This window comes from Mobula hypostoma, chromosome 6, assembly GCF_963921235.1.
Source record: "Mobula hypostoma chromosome 6, sMobHyp1.1, whole genome shotgun sequence".
In the NCBI taxonomy this organism is placed as follows: domain Eukaryota; kingdom Metazoa; phylum Chordata; class Chondrichthyes; order Myliobatiformes; family Myliobatidae; genus Mobula; species Mobula hypostoma.
Genome location: NC_086102.1, coordinates 162372018 through 162391487, shown reverse-complemented (window position 1 = coordinate 162391487; position 19470 = coordinate 162372018). Strand labels below are relative to the sequence as shown.

The 19470-nt window shown below is 39.4% G+C and overlaps 1 protein-coding gene across 2 annotated transcripts in view; it reads left to right on the top strand.

Moving 5' to 3' along the window:
• The window catches only part of agps (alkylglycerone phosphate synthase), a 184852-nt gene that overhangs the window by 146479 nt on the left and 18903 nt on the right, over positions 1–19470 (top strand). For both annotated transcript variants that reach the window (XM_063052099.1, XM_063052098.1), the window contains 4 exons: positions 6552–6613; positions 9265–9354; positions 13485–13584; positions 14797–14854. In XM_063052099.1, coding sequence (XP_062908169.1) covers positions 6552–6613; positions 9265–9354; positions 13485–13584; positions 14797–14854 — 310 coding nt within the window. The remainder of the gene's footprint in view (positions 1–6551; positions 6614–9264; positions 9355–13484; positions 13585–14796; positions 14855–19470) is intronic.

The window sequence follows — 19470 nt, the reverse complement described above, 5'->3', positions numbered from 1 at the left end:
CATATTCCTCTTAACCACCTTATCAACCTGTGTAGCTACTTTCACTATGAACTGGGACCCAAAGATCCATGTGCTCACTGGATCTTGCCCTCAACAGTGTACTGTCTCCTTACTCTTCAATTTTGACGGGTTAAACTCCATCTGCCATATCTCTGACCTTATCTGCAATTGAGCTATATTTTGCTGTATTTTTTGCCAGTCATCTACACTATCCACAACACCACCAATCTTCATATTATCTGCAAACTTACTAACCCATCCATCCACATTTTCACCCAGGTTAATTATATACATCACAAACAGCAGCGGTCATAGAATCGTAGAAATGTACAGCACAGAAACAAGTTCGGCCCATCTAGTCCATGCCAAACTATTTAAACTGCTACTCCTTTCGAATTGCACTAGGACCATAGCCTCCTACACCCCTACCATTCACGTACCTACCCAAACTTCTCTTCAAAGTTGAAATCAAGCTCGCATGCACTAATCATGCTGGCAGCTTGTTCCATACTCTCACGGTCCTCTGTGCAGAAATTTCCCCTCATGTTCCCTTTAAATTTTTCACTTTTCACCCTTAATCCATGATATCTAGTTGTAGTCCCACTCAACTTCAATAGAAAAAGCCTCCTTGTACTAACCTTATGTATATCCTGCTTAATTTTGTCAACTCTATCAAATCTACTCTCAGTCTTCTACGTTCCAAGGAATAAAGTCCTAACCTATTCAGTCTTTCCTTATAACTTAAGTCTTCCCGTCCTGGCAATATACTTGAAAATTTTCAGTACAAGTAACTGTGGTGCACCATGAACCACAGACATCCTGCTAGAATAAGTCCCTTTGACCACCACCCTCTCTTCTATGGGCAAGCCAGTTCTGAACCCAAATGGCCAATTTACCATTGATTTCATGCATCTTAATCCTCTGGATGAGCCTCCTATTAGGGATTTTGTCAAAAGCCTTACTGCAATCCACGTAGACAACATCACAGCTCTACCTTCATCAATGACTCTTGTCACCTCGTTAAAAAACTCAATTGAGTTAGGACACGTCTTGCCCCATACAGAGCAATACTGACTCTCCCTAATTAGGTGATGATTTTCCAAATGCTCATAAATTCTATCCCTGAGAAGTCTCTACAGTAACTTCTCTACCACTCATGTGAGACTCACCAGTCTATAGTTTCCAGGATTATCCCAGGATCCCTTCTTGAATAATGGAACAACATTAGCTAATTGTCAGTCCTCCAGGACCTCTCCTTTGGCTGGAGAGGACAAAGATGTTTGTGAAGGCCCTAGCAATATCTTTATTTGCCTCTCTCAAAAACTTGGGGTATATCCTATCAGGCCCTGGGGACTTATCCACCTTGATGCTCTGTAACAGACCCAACACTACCTCCTCCTTTATTTTGAAATGCCCTAGCATGTTAATACTCATGGCACTGATTTCCCTATCTACATCCTTCTTGGTAAGTACTGATGTAAAGTACTCATTAAGGATCTCATGCACATTCTCTGCATCCAAACAACTGTTCTCCTTCCCATACCTTTATCCTTGAGTAGTCCTACCCTCTCCTTCGTTATCCTCTTGTTCTTGATGTACAGGTATGTATAAAATGCCTTGGGATTTACTTTAATTCTGCTTGCCAAAGACTTTTCATGGCCCCTCCTGGCTTTCCTAATTCCCTTCTTGAGTTCTTTTCTGGCTTCTTTATAATCCTCAAAGGCCCTGTTTGTTCTAGCTTCCTAAGCCTTGTATACTTTTCCTTTTTCTTCTTGAATAAATTTATCACCTCTCTTGACATCCAAGGTTCTCGTACCTTGACAACCTTGTCCTTCCCTCTGACTGGAACATACCTGTCCCTGTACCCAGTGTAGTTGGTCTTTAAACACCCATCGTATGTCAGATGTTGGCATGCCCAAAAGCAGCTGTTCCCAATTAACTCTCTTTAGTTCCTGCCTAGTGTTCTCAAATTTGCCCTGCTCCAGTTTAACACTCTTCTGCAAGGTCCATACTTATCCTTATCTATATTTGTGTTAAAACTTAAGGAATTGTGGTCACTGTTCCTTAACTGCTCACCCACTGAAAGTTCCGGCACCTGACAAGGCTCATTACTCAACATCAGGTCCAGTACAGTCTCTCCCCTTGTTGGACTATCTACATATTGATTTAAGAAACCCTCTTGGATGCACTAACAAATGATGCTCCATTTAAGCCACTTGTACTAAGAAGATTCAGTTTACATTAGGAAAGCTGAAGTCCCCCCACAACAACAGCCATATTTTCACACCATTCCTTAATCTACCTGCATATCTGTTCCTCAATGTCCTGGTGTCTACAGTACAATCCCATCAGAGTGATTGCACCCATCCTGTTTTTGACTTGTACCCATATAGACTCAGTGGACAAGCCTACCATTATGACCCTTCTGAGTGCAGCTCTGACATTGTCCCTAACTACTGGCACAACTCCTCCTCCTCCTTTTTTTCTTAAAACATTGAAAACCTGGGACATGAAGCACACATTTCCGTCCCTTTCAACCACATCTTAGTTATGGCCACAACATCATATGGTCTAAATATGGAACTAAGAATTAGGAACAGAATTAGGTCACTCAACCCATTTAGTCTGCTCTGCCATTCCATCATGGCTGATTTATTATCCTTCTCAACCCCATTTTCCTGCCTTCTCCCAGTAACCTTTCATACCCTGACTAACCAAGAATATATCACCTTCCGCTTTAGATATACTCAATGACTTGGCCTCCACGGCTTTCCATGGCAATGAATTGCACAGATGCACCATCCTCTGGCTAAAGAAATTCCTTCTAATATCTGTTCTAAATGCACATTCCTCTATTCTGAGGCTGTGTCCTCTGGTCAAAGACTCGTCCACCAGAGGGAACATCTCTCTAGATCCACTCTGTTTAGGCTTTTCAATATTTGATAAATTTGCTTGAGATTCCCCCTCATTCTTCTAAACTCCAATGAGTACAAACCCAGAGACATCAAATGCTCCTCATTTGTTCACCCTGTCATTTCTGGAATCATTCTTGTCAACCTCCTCAGAGCCCTCTCCAATGCCAGCACATCATTTCTTAAATAGTGGCCGAAAACTGCTCACAATGCTCCAACTGCCATCTGACCAATGTTTTATAAAACCTCAGCATTACATCCTTTCTTTTATATTCTAGTCCTTTTGAAATAAAAGCTAACATAGCACTTGCCTTCCTTATAAACGACTCCAACTGCATGTTAACCTTGCACAAGGACTCCCAGGTCCCTTGGCACCTCTGATCTTCAGATTTTCTCCCTGTTTAGAAAATAGTCTAAGCCTTTATTCCTTTTACCAAAGTGCATGACTATACACATCCCTACACTATATTCCTTCTCTCACGTAATTGCCTATTCTGTCAATCTGTCTTCGTCCTTCTGCAGACTCTCTGCTTCCTCAGCATTGTCTGGTCCTTAACTTGTCTTCATATCTTCCGCAAACTTAGACACAAAGCCATCAGACCTGTCATCCAAATCATTGACATATAATGTGAAAAGAAGCAGTTCCAGTACCGACCCCTATAGAACACCACTAATCACCGACAGCTAACCAGAAAAGCCCCTTTATTCCCACTTTTTACCTTTTGCTAATCAGCCAATCCCCTATCCATGTTAGTATCTTTCCTGTAATACCACAGGCTCCTATGTATCTTGTTAAGAAGCCTCATGTGGCACCTTGTCAAAGGCTTTTTGAAAATCCAAGTACTGACTCTCCTTTCTCTATCCTGCCTGTTGTTTCCTCAAAGAATTCCATCAGATTATGTCAGGCAAGATTTCCCATTAAGGAAACCATAATGACTTTGGCTTGTTTTGTTATGTCTCCAAAATACCTGGAAACTTCATCTTTAATAATGGACTCTATCATTTTCTCAACCTCTGAAGTCAGGGTAACTGGCCTATCATTTCCTTTCTTCTGCCTCTCTCCCTTCTTAGAGTGGAGTGACCTTTGCTATTTTCCTGTCCCCCAGAACCATTCTAGAATCTAGTGATTCTTGAAAGATCATTACCAATTCCTCCTCAATCTCTTCAGCTATCTCTATAGATCTGAAAAATCTTTTGGTGTCCTCTTTGATATTATTGGCTAGCTTATCTTCATATTTTCTCTCCCTTATGACTTTTTTAGTTACCTTCGGTTGGCTTTTAAAAGTTTCCCAATCATCTAACTTCCCACTAATTTTTTGCTATCTTATGTACCCCTCCCTTTTCCTTTTATGCTGTCTTTGATTTCCCTTGTCAGCCATGGTTGCCTCATCCACTCTTTAGAATAGTTCTTTGCCTTTGGGATTTATCTAAGCTGCGCCTTCCAAATTGCCACCAGAAACCTAGCCATTGTTGCTCTGCTACTGTCCCCCTCCAATTGACTTTGGCCAACTCCTCTCTCATGCTTCTGATCTCAAACCTCTGCTGCCTTGTGGCTATACCCATTCATGGGAAAGTTTTGGAAGTAAACCTAAGGAAAAATCCAGAACTGGAATCCCTAATGCAGTCCTACATTGAGTTCAACGCTGACTGGCAATTCCTGTGATGCTGCTGGTGCCAAGCTATATTGGTCTCTGCCATTCCTTTGGATTCATCGGATGCGTGGAGAGGGGGAGCCTACTACATGGGCAACAGCTTGCTCTCCATATTGTACTGCCCTAGCTTGCGTATCATGTAAACAGCTAGGACGCAACATCCATGATCGACCGTGACCAACAGAGGGCCTCAAGAAATTCTTCCAATTACTTTTGCTTTTCATTTGTATTTTACTTGATCTTTCCTGATCTTCTTTACTGAATTGTTTTCTTCCCCTCAGGCTGAGTGCGCTTTTTTTGTGCAACTTTATTAAATTTGAGAAGACTTGGACTCTCTTTAACACCTCAAGCCATGCAGGGTGACTTTTCTTGTCAGGCTTTTTGCTTAAGGCCATAAGTATTATGTTTGAACCATATTTATTTAATGCTTGCTATTCATTGCTTATTGTACCTTTTAATATAGCTTCATTGCTAGCTCATGCCTTCGTACCTTAATTAAGTTTCGGATCCTGATTTCATTCATATAATATCCTTACATTATCATCATGGTTTGTGGGTCAAATACAATTCCAACCTGTGTTTTCTTAGTTGTACCCAGAGGTGACTGTGCTGTATCGTCTTTTTAGTTTTGCCCCATTCTTTAATGTTAGGACAGCTTTGCCTCCATTTTGCCTGTCTCTTCTCAAGGTATCCTGAAATACTTAATTTCCATTTTTGGTCACATTTTAATCCGTTCATGACTAAGGCTTTTGAATCGTATCCATTTATTTCTATTTGTGCTACTGACTCCTCTAGCAGCTAGTCTAGCCTGTTACAAATGCTCTGTGCATTCAGATAGAGCCTTCAGTTTTGCTTTGTACCACTTTCTTTCTAGTTCTGACTCTATCGGATGTACGTACTCTTAAGTCTGAATGCACTGTCTCTTCCTCACAGATTCTTGGTTGTTGTTATTATCAGTTTAATTGTTCTGCAGTCATTTTGTCCTTTCAACTGTTGAAGGTTTACTTACAGCAGTAATTATGATTTGTTGATGTACTGGTCTGAGCTGGATTCAAGTGCAGCCCATGTCAAGAGAATAGTTCCTTTTCTGTCAGCACTCATGCAGTTGTTGCATGAATTGAAATCCATTTCTTGCATATCCATTGTAGGGCCAGCTGTTCAATTCTGAACATATTTACTCAATGCTGATTGTCATGTGTGTCAGGCTTTTCACAATTTATCGGTGTTGTGGTTAATATTGTTTTTACTAAGTTGTTTTTTACCAAGTTGTTTTTACTAAGACACCATACAGGCACATTTTTGGCTGCAGAGAACAGCATGAGAACTCTATTGCTTTTCACCTTCTTAACTTGCATGACTCCTTTACTGCTGTTCTGTGATTATTCAACCTGTCTCTGCAACTATCCACACAGGCTATGAGAATCATATAGCTGCCGAAGTGAAAGCGTGAGCTCCTCTACTGATACTTTCTGCATACCTGTTTTTCTTGTGGTCACACCTCCTCAAGAGCCATGCAGCCTGTTCATGCTGACCATCAAGTACCTATCTGTACTAATCCCATGTGTCTTGAGTGACAAATTCTGAAATATTTTAAAGGGGTTGAATGACTATCTCTTGGAACTATATCCGGTTATCTTTTCCACTCCCTGATGCATGCCCAGAACTAAGAATCCACCTCAATAATTCCAAATCAAGATTCCTTGAGCAGCAGATGATGACCATAAATGTAGTCCCCATGGACCTTGATGGATTCTATTTGCTGTTATCAAGCTGTGAGCAGTCGTTGCTGTGCCATGCCAGTCTTGGAGTATTTATTTAGTTTTGTCACTATCACTGTTACATCACCACTGGAGCAATTATGGGGAAATAAGTTCCATAAGATCACAGTATTTTCTGTGGGGAAATATTTACTGATATTTTATAGTTACTGCTTAGAAAGAACTGTAAAAGGATCCTTATATCTAACATAGTTTTGTACATTCTTTAGGACTTGGGCATGGACTATTACATCATAGGAGAATCATTTGAAACCTCTGTTCCTTGGGACAGGTAAATAATTCTCAAACAATTACTAAAATTTATTTGCTGTAGCAGTTATTGCTTGATGAAATAGTGCAGTTTTATCTAAAGAACAAAGTAAATTTAAAAAATATATACCATGTCTGGATCTTTCATTAATGATACTGTTTGGAAGGTCCAAGTATGCACTCCTGTATTTCTTGTGTGGGTGACTGGAATTATTGTTTTATAGTCTGGTAGTCCACATTCCTTTTAGGTAGAGACAAATGGTATGTGTAGCTCAGTTGAAGTTGTGTTCTTTTAAGAAGTACTGGGAGTAGTTAGAGTATGTGGTGTCTATTCCTGTCACATGGTCACTGCATGTCAATTCTTCATTACCATAACTGAAGCATCTTTTGGTATGACAAGCTTAAATTTGGTAGAGGTACTATGGACTTTGATTACCATAAGAATGAAGTAAAATATCAATTCTATGTAGTTAAGTTTCAAATCATTGTCTATTACTTTGCAATCAAAATTTTAGAATGAGCCCATTTTTTGGAATTAGATGCTAATTCAATCTTCACCAACCAACCCCTTCATCACCCCCCCGCCCCACCCCACTGAATAATGCTGCATCTGGCAGAAAAAGAGCTTTACTGAATTGTCATTGGCAATAGTGTTGTAGCCAATGAACTGCAAATGGCTTCATCCTCTAAGCATCTACTGTGGGACCATCCACTCAATTCAGTTTCCAGGGATTGGTCATGGTTTCCCCCCCCGCAATCTATAGATGCTAATGCAAATTACTTACTTGACATAATTTTCAAATGTTTTGTAAAAATTATTAACTTTCATGCACTGGGTTTCTCACTTTACCACTTTAGACTTTTCAGTTTTAGCTGGTGGTGTCAAAATACAGTTTTATTGGTGCAGAGTATTTTTTTTATTCTTCTTAGACTTCTTTTTGTAAAATTATTATGAATTTGAATCTGTTTTAATTGCTAGCTTTAAAATTAATACTTTACATCTTCACATCGTACTATACTATAACACTGCCCTTAACCTTGACAAGTATAAAGAGCAGGAGTAGGGCATGTGGCTTCTCAAGTCTTCTCCGTCATTCAGAAGGTTAAAATCTGATTGATCTTGGCTTTGGCTCCATTTTGCTGCTTGTTCCTTGTAGCCCTTGATGTACTTAAAAATTAAATAAAAATTGGCTTTGAATATATTTTTCCTCTGCTGTTCTTGGGATACAGACAACAGACTGTCACTTATTGTCCAACCTAGATTGTCCCTGATTCAACCACTATAATTGTGTAAGAGTAAAGAATTCCAATGGTAATGACCCTCAGAAGAAAATCCTCCTCTTCTGCCTTAAATGGCTGAGCTATTGTTTTAAAATTGTGCTCCTTAATTTAAAATTCCTCCATGATGGGGAAAATCCTCTTATCATCTGCCTTACAGTCTAGCTCAGAATCATGTCTATTTCAACAATGTCAAAAATTCAAGATCCAAAGTACATTAATTATCAAACAATGTATGCATCATACAGCCCTGAGATTTGTATTTCTACAGACAGCCACAAAACAAAGAAAACCATGGAACCTATTCAAAGAAAAACATCAAACCACCAACCAAGATTGATAACGTTGCATTTTCCCCATGTAACATACCATCAGCCAGATTTTTACCCACTCTGCTTGTCTGTATCTCTTTGCAAACATTTGCTTCCTCCTCACATTTAGTATCCCCACTCTGCTTTGAACTGTCAGTGCACTTGACTAGAATGCATTTGATCTTGTTTTCCAAGTCATTAATATAGATTGTGATTAGATCAAAGCAAATTTTATTATCAAAGTACGTATTTGTCAACACTGAGGTTCATTTTCCTGCGGTCATACTCAGCAAATCTACAGAATAGTAGCTATAACAGGATCAATGAAAGATCATCTGGAGTGCTGAAGAAAACAAACTGTGCAAATGCAAATATAAGTAAATAGTAATCAATAACGAGAACATGAAATAACAAGATAAAGAGTCCTTAAAGTGAGATTGTTGGCTGTGGGAACATTTCAATGGATGGGCAAGTGACTATAGTTATCCCCTTTTGTTCAAGAGCCGGATGGTTGTGGGGTAGTAACTGTTCTTGAACCTGGTGGTGTGTGGGTCTTGAAGCTCTTGTACCTTGTACCTGATGGCAGCTGCGTGAAAAGAGCATGGTCTGGGTGGTGAGGATCTCTGATGAATGCTGCTTTCCTGCAACATGTTTCACGTAGATGTGCTCAATGGTTGGGAGGGCTTTCAATTTTAAAGTATCAAATTGATCCCTGGAGCACCCCAGTGGTGACCTTTTGGTTGGTTAGCCAGTTTTCTTTTCACACCAATGTTTCTCATATTGTTAAGTAATCTGTATTTGAACTAACTAATATATCATTGTTATTTAACAAGTCAGTTATGGGTACAGTCGAGCAGTAGTTAACAAGTGCAGCAGAAAATGCTGAATTATGTGACTACAAAAGAAATAAATGTGAAATAATTGGATTTTTTAAAAAATCATGCACCATTGTCTTTACTCTTTTAATTGCAAAAAATTAGTTCAGAGGGATGTTTTTTTTTAAGTGACACTTCACCAGCATTTGTTAAGCAGATGATATTTTTACTTGTTAAATAACTTCAGTATTCTGACTGTGTATTTTTAGGGTACTTGACCTCTGCAGGAATGTCAAGGAGAAACTTGTAAGCGAAAGTAAAGAAAAAGGTGTTCAGTTTCCCCCTTTCGCTACGTGCAGGTAAATTGTAATCTGGCTCACTGAATGTTCCATTTTCCTGATTCATCATTGTAGAGCATCCAGTTCTGTTATTGTTTCCCCACTGTCCCGTGAACGCACTATCAATTATTCTGCCCTTTCCAGATGTAGTCATCTGGTCTTAAATGTTCCCATTTGATTCATGGAACAAGAAATACTGAAATGCATCATTCTGGAATGTATTTTCTAAATTGTTATTGGTGGCCATTAGGTAAGTCTATACACATGATGAGAACACTAACTGATGTCATTGTTGGTCAGATTTGGTTCTCAATGGACATTCATAATGATTACTATCACTTAATCTCTCCCAATGCTTTGATTATTTTTAGAGTAAATAAAGTTTTATTTATGCCAAAATGATAAAGATGCTTAGTTCACGCTTATAACGTGCCTCAGGATAGAGGGATGCCCTTTCAAAACAGAGATGCGGAGAAATTTCTTTGGCCAAAGGGTGGTGAACTTGTGGAATTTGTTGCCACATGCAGCTGTGGAGGCCAGGTCATTGGGTGTATTTAAGGCAGAGATTGCTAGGTTCTTGTTTGGACATGGCATCAAAGGTTATGGAGAGAAGGCCAGGAACTGGGGTTGAGGAGACTTTAAAAAAAAAGGATCAGCCATGTTTGAATGACGGAGCAGACTTGATGGGCCTGATGGCTTAATTCTGCTCCTATGTTTTATGGTCTTATAAAATAAAGTCAACGTCAGCAATTCCCTCTATGCCAGTGCAAGTTTAGTGTCAAATGGAGGATAACATCCTCGCTGGAACCCAGCTATATGTCTTTTGCACCTCCAAGGCAACTGTTAATTCTTATTCCTCTTCCTCTAGTTGTAATTGGAGAAAGCCATAGTTTGAGTTCCATTTCCACTATCCCTTTTCATGGTAAATCTGTTTCTGTGCAGCACCTGCTGTAAGGTAAAAGCAGCCTCACTGCATCCTTTTCAAAGCAGCACGTAATGCTGAATTACATGACGACAAAAGAAATACATGTGAAATAATTTGATTTTTTTTACTCTGCCACTTACCCGAATACCCTGCCCTATATTAAAATCTAAGCTTTTTTATCTGAGTGCAGGAAAAAACAAACATCAGAAATGTAGGGGGTACTCAACATAATTAAAATGGCAATGACTTTTTATCATAAGCTGTCTTTTCTCTTTACAGATAGCAACAGCTTCTGTTTTGAGTATTTTCAGGTTTTTTTCCCCCCCTTTTTATTTACTTCACTTTTCTCCTAGACAAACTGTTGTGGGCCAAGTTTAAAACTGTTTCTGTCCCTGACTGCCCCCACCCGCGCACAACTAACTTCCGTCCATTATTCTCAAGAGGCATATCCCAAAGAAATCTTAACTGTGTTTGTGGAGACAAAGAAAAAAATGTATATCTGAATCCACTTTGTGGGAGAGGATTCATGGCAGCCTACCTTCAACTTTCAGTTTGATTCAGTGACTGTGCGTGGAGCACACATAGAACAGTACAGCACAGGAAGAGGTCCTTTAGCCCTGCACATCTGCATGGTGCCAATCTAAACTACTCCCATCTGCCTGCGCGTGGTCCATATCCCTCCATCCCTGTCCGTTCCTGGGTCTCTCTAAATACCTCTGGCATTGTGTTCCAGGGATCTACCAAACTTCCTTTGCAAACCTCCTCTGACCTTTTACCTCTCACTTTAAATCGGTGCCCTCTCATATTTAACATTTCCTCTCATACTTTCCACGCTGTCTACAGGTGCCTTGGAAAAGTATTCTGCCCCCAGAACTATTTTCACATTTTACCGTCTCATTTTCTAAATTTAAAATAAATTGAAGTAAGATTTTTAAGCTAATCTATAAGATATTGTGCATCACGTCAAATCAAAAGAAAAATTCCAAAACCTGTCAACAATTTACTAAAAATTAAAAACTAAAATGGTGAGGCTGATGAAGTATTCATCCCTTTGTAATTACTACACGACCTTTCCTCAGGTGTATTACCATATTTGGTATATTACCATACCAAAGCATCCAGTTTGTTGACATAGAAAATTGGAAGATCACCTGTTTTCAATGAATTCATAAGAATAAACTCCCTCTCTCTGTCAGGTCCAACAGTTTGATAGATTTTCAACAGATCAAACCAAAATGAAAACAAAAGAGCATTCAAAACAAGTCAGGGAAATGACAATAGAGAAGCACAAATCAGGAGAAGGGTACAAGACAATCTCCAGGGCACTGAACATACCTCAGAGCTCAGTTCAGTCCATCATAAAAAAAGTGGAAAAAACTATGAAACCATATCACACTGCCTAAGTCACGCCACCCCTCTAAACTTAGTCACCAGAGAAAAATGGCACTTGTAAGAGAGACTTCTGTGACGCCAACAGTCACAGAGTGAGCTGCAGAGCTGGTGGCTCCACAGTCTCCAAGGCCTTGCACAACAAGGGTATGAAAGAGAAGAAAGGAAGAAGCCCTGCCTAAAAAAAAGCATACGCTTTCCTGTAAGAACTTTGCAAAGCACCTCTTAGAAGATACTGTAAAAATGTGGAAAAAGGTCTTTTAGCTGGATGAGACTACAGTGTAACTATTTGCCTCGACAGTAAGTGATATGTCTGGCATAAATCTAATACTACACAGTCCATCTCTACTGTAAAGTATGGTGGAGGTAGCATCATGTTATGTGACACACATCAAAGTTGCTGGTGAAGGCAGCAGGCCAGGCAGCATTTGTAGGAAGAGGTGCAGTCGACGTTTCAGGCCGAGACCCTTCGTCAGGACTCTTTTTCACCAGCAACTTTGATGTGTGTTGCTTGAATTTCCAGCAGAATTCCTGTTGTTGATCATGTTATGTGGTGGCTTTTCAGCAGCAGGGACTGGAAATCTGGTCAGGTTTGATGGGAAGATGCAACAGACGTATTACAGCTTTTATACTTATTGCCATAGGCAGTCATTACTGCTGCATGCGCTTGTGTTGTTGTTTACAGGGAACCATGGATTTGTACCCCTTGATACCTCTGTAGACAAATGTTTCTAATGGTCCTGTAATACGTTTGTTGCATTTGACCTCCCAAATGGATCACTTCACATTCATCAGATTAAACTTCATCTGCAATTATTCCACCCAAATTTCCAAATGACCTACAGTATATCCTGCTGTATCAAAGTTCAAAATTCACTGGCCTTAGTCTTTCTATGGCCAAGCCATTTTTGAACCAAATTCACCAACTTGCTAGGGATCCCTAGTGAGTTAATTATCTGGACCAGCTTACTCCGAGGGACCTTGTCAAATTCTTTATTAGAGCCTATGTGGATAAATCCACTCTCCTACCCTCATCAATCATCTCACACTTCCTCAAAAAAGTCTGAACCAAATCTGTGAGCAAGGAGCTCCCCTGTACAAAGCCATACTGACTATCCCCAGTAAGTCCATGCTTTTCCAAATGTGAGTAAATCCTATTCCCAAGAATCTTCACAGTTTCCCTGCCACCTGTGTAAAGCTCACCAGCCTATGATTTTGTGTTTTGACCCTCTTGCCCCTTTTTAATAAAGGAAAAATACTGCCAATACAGCCTTAATCCTTCACCTTCTAAAGAGGAAACATGATGTCTATTGATGTTGCAGCAAACTCCTGCCTGATTCCCTCAGTATCCTGGGATAGATCCTTTTGAGCCCTGAGGATTCAATGTTTTTCACGACACTGTGTACCACTTTCTTCCTTGATGTTCCCTAATTTTTCCATCTATGTTCTTCTCCATGCAGAATGATTTGGAAGGTGCTCATTAAGTGTCTCTCCGACTTCCAATGCCTCCATGTACGAGTCCCCTCCTTTGTACTTAATTGGGTTTATCCTTTCCCTAGCTTACTCTTTTGCTTCTAATATATGTTTTTAAAAAAACATTTATTTATAAATGTTAACACAAACCCCTGCTTTTCATTGTTAGCCGAAGAGACCTATTCACCATATATGTATACTCCAGAGCTTTTCTCGCTAAAGACTAAATGGACTTTACAGAACTGCTAGCTAACTGCAAGTTCTCAGTGCTATGTGTGTTTAAAATATTAATCATAGTGATAAAATTAAAAGGATTGTCGAGAAAATTATTTTTGTGATAATCCAACTTAATTTTGTTTTACAGAGTCACCCAAACTTATGATGCTGGCGCATGTGTGTATTTCTACTTTGCTTTTAACTACAGAGGTATAAGCGACCCCATTGCTGTGTTTGAGCAAATTGAGGTAATGTTGTTCAAGTACTGCATACCAATTCCAGCATCATCATCCTTTTCTTATTCTAGACTTCTGTCTAAGTGGCTTTTAAAAATAAAATGTTCAACAACAGTTGCATTAGGGTAGTTATAAACATAGATTTCCTTGTGGATTAAGAACTGCCAACTTCTATTTTATGTGGTCAGTTCAGCTTTCTTTCTGAATTTCTCACTGAAACTGATCTTATCCTGCATGGCTTTGGGAGCCAATATTGGGTTTGGCAGGCCACAAAGTTGGATTGTTTTCCTATTAATTCAGTGGATAAATTGTGCTGGTTGTGGCTGTCAGATGTGAAGGAAACAACTGCAATTCAACCATTGACATATACTGTATGTAAATTTGGGACAATGACATTTCTTTATATGCAGATTGAAGAGGATGTGATTAAAATAATAGTTGTTTTTAAATTTTCTTTTTCTAAACTTTTTAATTTTCAATGTTAATAGCTTTGAACAACTACTGACTATCAGAGACATTTAAAAAACTCTGATGCACCTCATAGGCTCTGATACAAGGCAAGGTATCATTCCCAGCTTTCCCTCAATCAAGGAAGTCACTGTGTTGTGATGGCATGGCTGTAGAACTATATTACCTGATACTTCACAGATATGGTGACCAAGGTGTGACTCACCAGACTCCACCTGGTTGCAAAGGATCATTGAGATCAGCCCTTTATCTCCTGCCCATGTAACTGCAGGTGGGTGAGGACCCCAATTTGCTGGCTGAATTCAGGCCAGTTTTGCTCAAAATCTAATTGTTAAGACAATTATGAACCCTGATGATAATTATTGTGACATGTAAATTGCTTGGCCCAGAAACTGAGCAGTTGCTGGATCAATAGAATTTTTCTTGAGGAATTCCATAAATTATTTTGGGTACTAGATAATCTTGGGGTTCAGATTAACTTCATGGTATGTTCCTTGCCCTTATTTATTCTCATTCTGGTGAAATGAAAAGGAATGTCCAGCCCAATGGCACACTACTACAATATTTTGTTTTGAGATATTAAAGTATTTTTATGTGTCCAAGAACACCTAGATGTCAATAGAAAACAGCAGAGTTCATATTATTTGCTATAACTAAAGTGTGCAATAAAAGGTAGTGAAATAATGAGAAAAAATGGTGTGGATTATGTTGCTGAATGTATTTAATTAAAGGCTGCAATTATTTGTACTGAATCAGGCTTCAGCCAGAGAGGAAATACTTGAGAATGGAGGAAGTCTTTCTCACCATCACGGAGGTGAGTGCATTTTTTCATCTTGCCTTATTTTCTGTTTTCCTTTCCAAATTTGTGCTATAATTACATTTCATCAGTTTCTGATATTTACCTCTAGTTCTTAGTATGAATGTCAACAGTGAAATTTAGAGTCTGTTTATTCACCCTCACCACAAAGCTGAATGTAATTGTAGTTACCTCAAGCCAGCTGAGTTGGCATCTTCATGGATGATATCTAAATGCATTAGATGGTGTAGTGGTATTCACACCGGACTTCGAGACGAATGGTCCCGAATTCAAATCCGGCTGGCTCCTTGCATGCTTTCCATCTGTGTTAGGTTGAGTGTCGAGTTAGCAACTCGGGTCTTGTAAAAGAACAGTCAAATGCTACGGAAGTGGCCAAAATACCGCACAATGCACCACAAGGGCGAAAAGGAACAACCACAACAACTTGAATGCATTGCTCAGTGTAACACCTCAGCAGACATATGCAGCAACTATTTGCAATTTCTTTCCATCCTTGAAATGCAGAGATCAAACTTTGGGCAATTCAAGATTTTTAAGACGACTGTGTAGTTTTTGGATTTACTAGAATCAGAGGTAGTTTCCTTAAGACAGGAGAATCAATTTGTTGAGCAGTGAGATCAGAATCAAAGAATATGAAAACCTAACCTTAGAGTGTGAGGGAAACCTTAAGGAGGGACAGGACCTGAAGATTTCTGAATGGGCAATGAATCTATGTATACTACCTCCTATTTTTTCTTTTTCTTTTTTTTTTGCTATCTTTTTGCACTACTTATTTAATTTAATTTTTAATATACTGAATATATTATTGTAAATTATAGTTTTTATATTGTCTATTGCAATGTACTGCTGCTGCAGAACAATATATTTCATGACAAATGCCATGGTAGTAAACCTGATCTTACAGTTTAGATATTTTCTACATTTTAATTTGCCAATAGTTTCTAATGTCATTATTACTAAGTTCATTTGCTGTGTTATCATTGAACTGATTTCATCTTTGTCCTCTAACTCTGCCCCTTCACTTCCATCGTTTTCCCAGATATTTTAAATCTAGATTTGATCATTTTGAGTCCATGTCTAATTAATGCTTACTATGTTTTGCCCCTGAATTTGAATTTGGCCAACCAATACATTTTATTTGTTCTTTGTAGTCAAAATGTTTATGTAAATGATGCTCATTTGGGACACTTATTCCATCTGTCCTCTGCCAGTTTTAATGCATGTTTCTTAGGTGGTTTAATTTGTAGCTTTCCTTTTATTTCATTTATACTGTTGATCTTTTTGTTGAATAACAGAGTTCATTTGTGTTTCCATACTGACATCACTATTAGAATTCCAGCTGTGATGGAAGGTGATCTGCCTGAAGTGTTGTCTCCAATTGTCTTTCTACAAATGCTGCCAGACCTGCTTGAGTATTTCTCACACTTTGCCTTTATTACCAACATTTGCAGTTATTTTGCATTTCTACTGGCTAATTGTTGGTGGAGCTGCATTGACATAGCGTTGAATTACTGGTAGATATAATGTGGTAAATTCTCTGCCAAGATCTGTAATGGACCTTTCGGTCAAAAGGCTCATAAATCGTCGTGGCTATCCCCGAGGTCAAGGATGATGGTCTTCGTTCTGTTGATCTTTTTTTGGGCTCTCAAGTGGCCTATGAGTCCAATCTTGGCTTTGAAAGTTCTTCCGCATTCAGGACAGGTAGTTCCAGATGGCAGATCGGGCTTTGGTTGTTGCTGCCTTTCTTTCCATTTTCTTCTGTTTTCTTCTAATTCTGCACATCTGTTGGCTTCGAAAGTTGCTGTTCCTTCTCGGATGATGGCTTGCTAGAGTTTCCTGTCCTTGGCATTGGTTTCCCAATTGTTGATGTCAATGTTACATTTCTTCATGTTGGCTTTTAAGACGTCTTTGAATCTCTTCTGTTGTCCACCTCTTTTAGGTTTGCCTTCTTTAAGCTGGGAGCAGAAGATTTGTTTCGGCAGACGTTCGTCTTTCATCCGAACAACATAACCGCTCCATCTTAGTTGGTTCTTGATGACGTAGGCTTCAATGCTTCTTGTTTTTGCTTCATTTAGCATGCTGATATTGGTTCTTCTATCTTCCTAGCTGATATTTAAGATGTTTCGAAGACAGCGTTGATGGAACTTTTCAAGTGCCTTCAGATGTCATGGGTATGTTGTCCAGGTTTCTGATGCATACAGGAGCATTGGAATTACCACTGCTTTGTACACTAACATTTTAGTGTCTGTTTGGATGTCACGATCATGAAAGACTCTTGTTTGGAGACGTCCAGAAGCTGTTCCAGCGCATTTAAGACAATGTTGGATCTCGTCATTAAGGTCGACATTGGAGGAGAGGTGACTTCCAAGATACGGAAAGTGGTCCAGGTTTTCCAGGGTTATTTCGCCAAGTTGAATTGATGGTTTTATCCGATTTGTCTCAGTTGGTAGATGATCTGAGTCTTCTTGGAATTGATGGTAAGTCCAAGTTTCGTGTATGCATGGTTGAAGGCAGTCAGAATCTGTTGTAGCTGGTTTTCTGAGAAAGCTGCAACTCTGTTGTCATCTGCATATTGGAACTCGATGAGGGAACTCGTGGATGTCTTGTTTTTGGACTTGAGACAGGCAAGATTGAAAAGTCTGCCATCTGTTCTGTAGACAATTTCGATTCCTGAGTGTAGGTCGTTCTTGATAATGTGGATGATTGTCGCAATGAAGATGGTGAACAAAGCTGGGGCAATCACGCATCCCTGTTTTACTCCTGATCTAACTTGAAAAGACTCACAGTTACTGTTGCTGACCATGAATGTGGCAAGCATGCCATCATGGAGGAGTCTCAGTATTCGAATGTACTTTTCAGTGCATCCATAGGCGGATAGGACATTCCATAGGAGTTCCCTAGGTACCGAGTCAAAGGCTTTGGTGAGGTCGATGAAAGCCATGTATAAAGGTTGAAGTTGTTCACTGTATTTTTCTTGTAGTTGTCGCATTGTGAAGATCATGTCAATTGCTCTACATGATGGTCTTAAACCGGCTTGTGTCTCCGTAAGGATCTTCTCGGCTAAAGGCTTGAGCCAGTTGTTCATGATACGGGTGAGGATCTTTCCTGCTGTTGCTAACAGGGAAGTTCCACGATAGCTTCTGCATTCGGATCAATCGCCTTTCCTTTTGTAGATGGTAACAATTGCTGAGTCTCTAAAGTCTGCTGGTACGTCTTCATTTATCCAGATCTTGATGAGAAGTTGATGCCGTTGATAATGAAGCGGGTTACTTCCAATTTTGCAGACCTCGGCTGGTAGTCCATCGAGTCCAGCAGCCTTGTTGTTTTTCAAGGTTTTGATTGCTTCCTTGACCTCTTCAAGTGTTGGTATTTTGCTTAGGGAGTCGTCAATGGGCTGTTTTGGAATGTTGTTAATCACATTTCTGTCAAATGAGACAGTTTGATTTAGAAGATCTTCAGTGTGCTCCCTCCATCTGGAATTGATGTCGGCATTGCTCTTCAGGATGGTTGAACTATCTTTGCTTTTGAGAGGGGCTTGACCTGAGTGGATGGGCCAAAAATAGCTTTAGTTGCGTTGAAAAAAGCCTTGAGTGTCATTGGCGTCTGCTAGTTGTTGGATTTCCTGAGCTTTCTTCCTCCATAATTGGTTTTTCAGGTTTCGGGTGCTCTTGTGGACTGCAGCCTTGCATTCATGATAGCATCTATTCATAAATGGACAGTTCGTGGAAGGAGTCCAACAGAGCAGTGGGGAAGTTCCACTAAAATGTCCCAGCTCTGGGGCATTCTTAGAGTAAAATAAATGTAAATTCTGCATTTATTGCTCCCTAAATAATTTAAAAAATATGCCTTCAGGGATGTTGTTTTCATTTCTTTTAATCAGTCAAATCTGGAAGAATTTAACTCATTGTTCATACTTAGAATGGAACTTTTACTTTTGCTAATTGCAGCATTTTTAATGAAAGAAAATGTTATTGTACAGATGACACTGAATTTTGGAAATAGTATTTGAGTCATGGGATCAGACTAAATACTTTGAGTTGATTAGAAAGTCGGGCTAATGGTAATTTACATTTACTTCTGGCCAGTCAGCAGTTTTCTGGGACTGGGTAATCTGTTGAGTTTCAACCAATAAATGCCAACTCTCAGGAATTAATAGAAGCATTTTCTTGGGATATCGGCAGATGGCTCACTGAAACCAGCAGTGCAAGACTGAAAGCTAACTAGTTCCTAGGGTATACAGTCTGCAGGGATAAGCACTAATCATTCATATGTTTGTACATTGCGTAAAATATTGGATTGTTCCTACAGTTCCCAGAGCCTAGACATGGCAGATTAAGGCATTTGAGAGACTTGGAATTTAAAGGCTGAAATTGTTTCTTCTGGGGAAGAGAAATTAATGTTTTTTTTTCAAATTATTAAATATATTCAAGGAGCTAAATCAGTTTAGTGATCATATTACTATTTTGGGATCCGGTGGTCAAGAGCTGTTTGAAGTTGGAGGGAGATGAGAGGTGTAGCTAAGAGTAGGGCCTAAATCGCCAAAAGAACTGCCACAGGCAATGGAACAAAGAGGACAACTGCACTGTAATACCTGGGGAAGCAAAGGATTTGAG